Below are 9258 nucleotides of genomic sequence, written 5' to 3' on the forward strand. Positions count from 1 at the left end.
CGTTTATCCCATTTTACACATATCTACATTGCTTTTATCTGCCATTTCTTTCCTAGGCATCCTCAGGTTCTCTGACAATTCCAATCTGCCCTCGGTCTCACTGCTCTGAACAACTTCATGCCATCAGCAAACATTGCCATTTCCCTGTTTACCCTCTTTCCAGGTCATTTATGAATGGGTGGAACAGCAGAGCTCCAGCACAGACCCACGCATAACTCCACCAATGATCTCCCTCTGCTTTTTATTCCTGCCCTCTGTTCCTCTCCATTAACCATTGATTTCTTCTTGTGAAGACTTTCTCTCTTATGCCATAGCTGTTTAATTCCCTTAAAAACATTTGGAGAGGGACTTCATCATGACTTCTTTAGCAATCCAAGTAAACTCTATCAATTTCTATAACACTGGTACCCAGTCTCTACAAAACTCTCCAAGAGAAGCCAGCGCTGTGCCTCCAGCATGGAGCATCCCACTGCCTACAGCCTCTTCACTTTTCCAGCTGTCCCTTTGACTTCTCTGTGTCCTTTGCTCCTCTGGTAAGGACACCAAACCTAAGTACATTATCTCTAAGTACAACCTCTAGGGAAGTTCTGTTGCTTTTGATTAATTATGAACATTAGCAGTTTTCAACCCTGTGTTCCAGGTCAATGGGGAAAAAAAAAAAAGAGAGATTGACTGCAATAAGAGGATTTACAAATGTGTTGTCAAAAAGCAAGACTGAGTCAATGAGGCAGATTACCAGAAAAGTAGCAAGCACACAGGCTTATTTTTGTCTTAGCCCTGAAAGCCTCTTTTCTATAGTGGAGTCTTCCATATTGATGAGCATATAATGTCTTGTGATGCAATTTGCTAAGTTTGACCTAGAAGAAATCACTATAAACATGTAGGATTTCTTTGCAGTATGGACATGTTGCTTGTATACAGCTCAGTAGGTCTTGGCTGCACAAGGCTGTTTGAATTTTTAATGAAAGACTCCTAGAGATGAAATATTTAACACCTCTTTCTGTAAAGTCCAACTCCCCTTACTACCACTACTAACATTGTAAAGAACAGCGATACTGCTCATTGCTCTAAGTTTTAGAGTGATGGATGAAAAGAAAGGTTTTATTTTTAAAGTTGGATATAGTTTGCAAAGATCACTAACCTTGAACTGAATCCTGCAGTTCGTACTTACTAGGGTCACTGGGAATTTCAATTAATAGGAAGATTTTAATCAAGTGAGAACTGGGCGAAACCTTATTGACTTTTTTGAGAAAAATCCTTTAAAATTCAAGACAGCCCCCCTACAAAGATTACATGGTATATATAGAGAGATTCTTTAAGCCATCTGAAAGAGAAATTAATTGTTCTACAGTCTGCCCAGAGGTGACAATAATTAATGCCAATCCTTTCTTTTGATTAATTTTAAATTTCCCTGTTCATTTCTGGGAGAAATCTTTAAAGAAATCCATCCCTTACAGTGTGCATTTTCCCTCCTGGGAGTTGGAAATGTTTCTACTATATCAATGGGAAACCGTAGTTCAGAACAAGAAACTTTAAACATGAGTTGGTGCCAATGGAAACCCACAGAATCTGTGTGCATTACAGCACTGGCTGATCAATAGTAATTCAGGGATGGAGTGGCATATCATCAACTGAGAAATATTTCAAGGCTTGATTAGTTGTGCTCCTTTTCCATTGGGACTATAGTGCAATCTTCACTTATAAAGACATGTGATCTGAAAGCCTGAGGCAGAACAATCCTTGTTGTCGCAGGAGAAGCTTTTCTAGGATGCAAAAGCTTTTACATCCTCATCCTTGTTTCTAAAAGCTGTGTCTTCTCCACAAAATTTAAAAGAAAAAAAAAAAGAGCAAGCTTAGGATGGCATCAACATCACAGCCTCTGCGAGGTAAAAGGGCATGTAAAAAAATATTTTGGGCAGTGTTTCCTCATGCTTGCTTCATTCTCTCTCTTGTGATCTACGCTTTTCTTGGGGCTCTCATGTTTTCCCACATTGAAGGTAACCGGAAGGTCAATTTAAGTGAAGAATATAGAAAATTTCTGCAGAATCTGTGGCACATCTCCAGAAATTTATCAGGTATGTACTGGAATTTCAAAATTACTTAACTGTACAGGGAGTTACTCATTCTCTTGCTTTTTGAATGAGATTTTTGGCTTTTGAAGACTTTCTTCAAAGCAGTGACAGCTGAACCTGCAAACAGGATTTTCCCTCTGCTTACCTAATATTACCTGCTGTTGTTTGCTTGTCTTCCTTAGCTGTGATTTTGACCGCAAGCTTCCCTGGTCCCTGTGCTCCTGCCTGAAAAGACTTTTCCTGAGGTGCCTGTGTTCTCCCTTTTGTCCAACTTACCCGAGGCCCTTAAAGAACAGCTGAAATTCCCATGGTATTTCCCTCTGATTGCTGGGGACTGAATCTACTGTCCTGGAAAGTCTCTTCCAGCTCCCTCTTCCCAGCTCTGAGTGTTCCTTCCAGCCCTCTGGCGCTGGGATGCTCGGATGGAGGCAGGTACAGGGCTGTGCCCCGGACCCGGTGGTGCTGATGGAGGAGTTAGAGGGGAGGAGAAGGGTTAGAAATCCTCCTGGATCTGTGTCGGGGCTCATACATGGGCTTGGACTTTCACTCAGGTAGCTGTGCAGCAGCTGTGTGTGTGAGATCTGTTTGGGGCAAGCATCCCAGTAGGTGCACTGCTTCTTTACGCTTATTTTTCGTGTCATATTTTGACTTTGTTGGAGCATAGCTTGTTTATTTGTCACTTGTTTCTTTACTCAACAAAGCCACTGGACCCACCTGATTTTTTTTTTTTTTCGGGGGTGGGGGGAAGGGGAGGGTGAGGTGAATATTTTTATCTTTTAAAAGAGTACGAGCAAATCCTCAGCTGGAGTAAACTTCACTGGAATAACAGGCTGCCTGCTCCCTGAGTGATGGTCTGCAAACACTCACCGTATCTCCTGTTGTTACTGTAACAGATAACATGACAGAAAATGAGGAGCTATTTAAGGAAAAAATCCATGCACTGCTCAACACAGCTGAACGAGACTGGTTTGTCAATCCAAAAGATATATGGACTTTCTTTGGGTCTCTCTTTTTCTGCTGCACAGTATTCACAACTGTGGGTAAGTTCAGAGGTAAAGTAACCCCCTGCAGAACCAATTGTTATTGCTGCTTTCTCTAATGCCTTTCTTCCAGGGAATTTAAACAAAAACAACAGACCAACCCAAAACCCAAATCCCCTTGAATTTTTCCCCTGAGTATTGACGATGAGTCTGCAAGGGGTTCTGCAAACACATGTAGCTGAGTCACAGAAGCAAGCCAGAATTTAGTAACTAGTGATGGTACAGGCTGATTAGCTGCATCATTACATACATACTATAACATGTACTCATATATGACATACACAAAACTATTAAAGTGAAAAGAAAGCTCCATTTTTCAGTCAAACCTGATCCTTCCCACTATTGTGTGTTATGTTGGGTAACGTTTTCTTCACTGGAAGAGGTAATTCATTATGCATACACTGCTTTTCAATTGCTTCCCTGTTATTTATGTCTAACCGAGATTTGTAAATCTATGGCTCTATAATTAACCATGCTGTTGTTCACACTTCTCTGGGTTAACAGCACACGGCAATGTTTAAGTCATACCTCTGAAATATTTCATTCTGACTTCATATTTCAAAGGAGGACCTAGATCAAATAGGAACCTCTTTTCTGGTTTTGGCTCCCTCTGCATTGCTAAATAAAACTCCTCATGCTCATTCCCAAAGCTGCTTGTATCCCTTTGCTAATCTTTCTCAAATGCTGGCAAGTACAGACACTGACTATCTAAATTTGTCAGAATCAAAGCTGGATGGGAAATAGTCCCACAGCATTGTATCAAATTGCAAAGACATTTCTCCACTGCATTAGGATATACTCAAGATCCCAGCAAGGGTATGTACCTTAATGCAAAAGAAAATCTGAACCTTAAGAAAGAGCTTATCCTATACAAGGAATAGCGTGAGAGTTAATGTACTCCCTTGGAGCACGTAGGAGACCCTTGTGTGCTGCCTAAGTCACAGCAGAGGCTTGAACCTCAGACTCTGATGTCTTAGGTGACAGGTCCAACTCGGCTTCTTGCAGCCCCTGAGTTCGAAGACAAGTCATCTAGGTCGTCAGAGACACATACTGGAGATGCAGACCAGAATTCTCACCCCAGTGAATATTTCCTGGTGCAAAACCATCAGCTGGGAATGTCTGAAAGAGGACATTTTATCAGAAAGCTTTGACTTCAGCAAACTGATGAGAAACCATATTGTTGAAAACTTCTTGCCTGGGTATACTTACCCATCTCCATTAACATAGGACTTTACAAATGTCCCCATACACACTGACCCCAACATATTTATTTCTAAACTGCCATTATTTTTGCCCTTCATAGCACTGAGAATTAGCACAGCTTCCTCAGGTTTTGAGCAAGTTTGGGGATCAGTAGGAAGCCTGGAATATTTGTTGCTAATAGGTGGCTATTTCCATTGTGGTGGGTTTGTTATTTGCAATATTAGGAACTGATAAGTCACTTCAGGTTAGAGTCAGCTTAGCTATCTTTAATTATTTAGGAGAAGCGAGGTATCTAGTCTGAAGGTTGGTGGTCTGAACTGCTATCTCTTCACTGCCCACGGAGGCTGCCTAGTGGCTCAGATAGGCTAGATTTCTGGATAGCTAAATTTAAGCTCAAAGTAAGTTTTAACCCTTGAAACTGCACTAGGTACTTTTAATGCATGGAAATTGAGAAAAAAAAGAAAGGAAAATCACTTTGTACAATAACTGCAATAATTAATCTTCCCCAGTTGCTTTGGCAGTAAGGATTAGAATTCCCAGTTAGCCAGTGGGGAACAGAGTGACAGAGAATAAACAGTTTTTCAGTGCCTTGCAGCAAAGGAGGGACCAAGGTTGGATTCAGACCAAAGGCCATGGCAGCCGTTAGTGAAAACAAACATGAATGGAGGAAGAAAATGAAGGAAACCATAGCTCAGCATATGAGCTAACAAACTTACAGGCCAAGTACCTGCCCTGGGAGATTATCTAGAAAAGAACAATGTTTGTGAAGGGAGAGAAGAAATGCTTTATGTCTTTTTGGAGGATGAGAAGATAAATGGTTGTTAAAATTTAATACAATTAATATAATGCTGATGTTTTCTCCCACTGTAATAGAAAAGGACTAACTTACAATTTAAGTTTCATATCCAATATGTTAGAGGAAGGAAATATAAATACCAAAATTGAATTTAGGAGAAGGGTATTTCTTCTGCTACCATTTTATGTATAATAAAGGCAATGAGTCTGGTAGTACTTCCCTATTTGTTGTAATTTATATTTGTAAGCTTTAGCACTCTAGAATGAACATGCATTTCCTCATGTGATAAACATATGCTTCCTCACTTGATCCTTTGTTTTTCTGAGCACATTTAAGAGACTCTGAAACCTGTGAAGTCAGTGCAAACACAATGTCAGTACAACATATGCCATTAGAGCTAGAGCTGATGAACTAGGGGCAATTTCAAAGTCTGTTATTAGCTTACCATTCGTCACAAGGAGTTTTGGCAAAGAAATTAAGTTTGAGATAAGGATCTCATTGTCCCAATCTGATCCATAGTGCTGTCCCAGGTTCAAAATTCAGACAATCATCCAGATCTGAATCTTCCCAGAGCTCCAGGAGTTTCATGCCCAGAAATCATGCTGTCATGCTGTAAGGTCCTGGGGGCTGGCCAGGAGATGATTCCCCAGCTCCTCACACACAGTCCGTTACCTTCCCCAGTATCAGCTGTGGTCTCTTTGAGCTCAGCCCTCAGCTCGACTTCCCTGCGGAGAGACCCATGGACACGAGACCTCTCTTGCTGTCTTGCCTTTTGGATCCTTCTTAACCCCAATTCCCAGGTCAGGAAATCTTCCTGATAACAGTCTCCAGCAGGACACAGGCTGCACCCCGACCGGTCTCGGGCTGGCCCCAACCCTTTTGTTTCTCCTCCCTAAATGGCCTCTTGTTGTCAGGCAGTTAAGTCAAACAGCTGATCAGGTAGGAAGAGTTAATTCGACAGAACTGGCAAACTCTAAACCTCCAAGTGCTCGACGAGGTAGGATGCCTGCATTAGTAACTAGCATTTGAGACTCAGAAATTTTAATAGCTTCAAAGCAAAGCCAAAAAGAACAGTATGCTCTGGATTAAAAATTGACCTTTAAAATTGACAGCAATGAAAAGCTCAGAGGATGTGAATACCTAATAAATCACAATGTTCTCTCTCTCTCCCTTTCCCTTCTCTTCCTCTTTTTGTTTTGGTTCAAGGTTATGGTAATACCTATCCTGTGACACGGATTGGAAAATATCTCTGTATGTTGTATGCTTTATTTGGCATCCCTCTGATGTTCTTGGTCCTGACAGACATGGGAGACATCCTTGCGACTGTCTTATCCAAGTCTTACAATGAATTCAGAAAACTACAGTCAAAAATTCTAGCCTCTAAACTCTGTTCTGGATCCACATGTAACAAAGGGGATGAACTGAAATCAAGAACACAGTCTAAAGTAGTCATCAATGAGCCCTTGACTATTATGGAAGTGCTGAAAAGTCAGCCAGGTGTTAAAAAGAAGCCAACCAAATATCGCAATGCTGAAATTTTTGAAATGTTAATTGCCAGAGAAAATGAACACACAAAACCAGCAAGAAATAAAAGCATTGAGAGATGGAGTTCATGTCCCGAACTAGCCAGGGGAAAGACAATGTCCAGAGTAATGGAGAATTTTGACAAAATAGGGAAACAGTTAGAAAAATTAGATGTGCCCATTGTATTAATGGTGCTAGTTATCTTTGTGTACATCTCCTGTGCAGCTGCTATTCTTCCAAACTGGGAAACCAGGTTAGATTTTCAGGAAGCCTTTTATTTCTGCTTTATCACCTTGACAACTATTGGATTTGGCGATACACAACTGGAACATCCCAAGTTTTTCTTGTTTTTTTCCCTCTATATTATTATTGGCATGGAAATTGTCTTCATTGCTTTTAAGCTGGGCCAAGACCGCTTAATTGGTTTGTATAAAAAGGTGATTTCCTTTTGTGGGGAGAAAAAGGTGCCATCAAAGAAAGTATATCCAAAATAAGAGCAGTCATTTCTCCTTCACTTGTAAGCATTAGCAACTGCAATGAGATGAAACTGTTCCTGTGCATTTCTGCCTTGGGCTGACAGGAGGCATATTTTATTCTGATTTCCTCTGAGAATCTACTGTAAAATGGCTGAATACCTCAGGAGACTTTTGATGAAGGCATCTCCAGGGAGTACTTTCCAACAGGGTCTCATCTTCCCAAAGATGACGCATGATGAAAAAGCAGAAGACTCTCCTTGCTAGTGCTCCCTAGCAACTTCTGCAAAGCTCTGACTTTCAGCAGCCTTTCTGTCCTCCCTCCCACAGCAAGCCAGTTTAGGATTTTTTTTTTTTTTCAGCACTTGCTCAAGCAAGGCCCAGATCACTGTCTCGTCCTGCCACCTTGTCTGCAGCCAGGGACAGCTTGGTTGTGGCTGTAGGTACTGAACTGAGACAGCATGCTGCTGCAGTATGAGTCATCATCAGAGAGACTTGGGGGAAAGAAGTACGATCCCAGCTGCTCTTCCATCATGACTGCAGGTATTGCAAACATTGCACCTTTGTGTAAGCCAGGGGAATTTTAAAATGAAAGGAAGAACATCAAAATTTCACCTCTTTCTCTGTCCCCTGTCCAGAAATCAGTCAGAAAAATGTTCATCTGTTCGGGGCTGAACCCCCTCCTTTTCCCTCATGATTTATCGTATCTGTACTCAGCCCAGAGTTGCCACCTGTCTCATGGTGTCCAGCTATACAAGTGCTTATGACAAGTTCTGCTCCTGAGATGGCCAGGGGGGAAGGCACACAGCAAACCTGAAGGTGACTACAGCCGTGGAACAAAGCTCCATCTCTTTGCTGTTAAAAGAGCGCGAGGGTCTGGGGACACCGGTCCCAGAAGTCGTCACTCCTAATTCAGGTTTTACTCTGCACAGACTGCTTGACTTCTGGGAGTTCCTTGACCCACTCATAGAAAGGAAAGCCTACCTGTTTCACTGGGATGTGGTGAGGACCCTGCAGTTATATACTTGTGGAGCGCATTAATACGTGAATAATGCTGTTTCTTCAAGATTTTGCTTATATTATTAATAATCTGAATTGAGCTATCAATGATAGATAATTTTTTCTTTAAAAAAAACCCAGCCCACACTCTATAAAAGAAAACACTGACTTTAATTAACTGCCTCTCAACCTGTAAATTATATGCATGCCTGCTGAATGTGAACAACATCCTTAGATAGTAAAGCATGCTTGATTATGAAAGAATGTACATTATTCTCCATGGTAAATTTGCCATTTGAAGCTGAGATTTTCGGAATATTTACATGGCATCTTATCTCTGTTACACTCCATGTACATGGTAATTTGTATTCAGTCCTTATAAATAATTCGTTGTGCTTAAATACTGATGATAAGTAAAATATATAATGAGTGATAGTATATGGAAAAGTGCTTTATAAGAATAACAATAAAGAATACAACAGCTGGAAGGAACTCTGGTTAACTTTTTAATGTTTGCCGCAACTTTGGCTTCACATACAAAGTCCCTCCCTTCAGACTACTCTCATATTACTTTATTTTATGTCTTTGGATTAAAATCAGTGTAGAACTTTGGATCTGTGCCAAAGGTCTCAGAAATCAATGAAAAGACTCGGATGATTTAATGGGCTTTGGATCAGAGAACTGCACTTCCTGCTCCTCAGGGTTTTTCCTTGTGATATGCCTAACACTGCCAGCATTAGTAAGAACTGGTCTTTATATCATTTGACTAGTTTTTCTCATATCAGTGAGATCTCGTTTATGCAGAGGGATTCATCCTGAATTCATCCCCTGTAGACTTCTCACTAACGTGGTACCTTGATACCTTCACATTTACTTTAAGGACTTAAGTCAGGGAATTTTGGCTGGATTTTTGCATTAAGGATTCTGCATCAGATCATTCTAGCTATGGCCAAGGGATGGCAGTAAACAGCTTTCCTTCACATAGAACTTGTCAGTTATAATGGGATAAAAATGTATTTTATAGAAGGAGAGAGGACAAATCACATCGCCATGATCCTCTATAAAATGACAGTGCACCTGCCTCTTGAATACAATGCACAGCTCTGGTCCTTCACCTCCCAAAGGAAATGTAAAATTGGAAAAAGTTTATA

At 40.9% G+C, this 9258-nt stretch overlaps 1 protein-coding gene across 1 annotated transcript; it reads left to right on the forward strand.

Annotated features, from left to right (window-relative positions):
• Window positions 1-1554: 1554 nt before the first annotated feature.
• On the forward strand, window positions 1555-8647 carry KCNK18 (potassium two pore domain channel subfamily K member 18). The gene is made up of 3 exons (XM_009913096.2): window positions 1555-2075; window positions 2966-3112; window positions 6318-8647. The coding sequence occupies exons 1-3, from the start codon at window positions 1859-1861 to the stop codon at window positions 7127-7129; spliced, it is 1176 nt and encodes a 391-aa protein (XP_009911398.1). The 5' UTR covers window positions 1555-1858; the 3' UTR covers window positions 7130-8647.
• Window positions 8648-9258: the final 611 nt, after the last annotated feature.

The sequence above is a fragment of the Haliaeetus albicilla genome, chromosome 11, assembly GCF_947461875.1.
Source record: "Haliaeetus albicilla chromosome 11, bHalAlb1.1, whole genome shotgun sequence".
Lineage (NCBI taxonomy): Eukaryota > Metazoa > Chordata > Aves > Accipitriformes > Accipitridae > Haliaeetus > Haliaeetus albicilla.

Coding starts and splice junctions, on each gene's coding strand:
- KCNK18 (XM_009913096.2), top strand. CDS start 1,859: ATGGCATCAACATCACAGCCTCTGCGAGGTAAAAGGGCATGTAAAAAA. Junction 2,076..2,965: donor CATCTCCAGAAATTTATCAG/GTATGTACTGGA, acceptor TTACTGTAACAG/ATAACATGACAGAAAATGAG. Junction 3,113..6,317: donor CACAGTATTCACAACTGTGG/GTAAGTTCAGAG, acceptor TTTTGGTTCAAG/GTTATGGTAATACCTATCCT.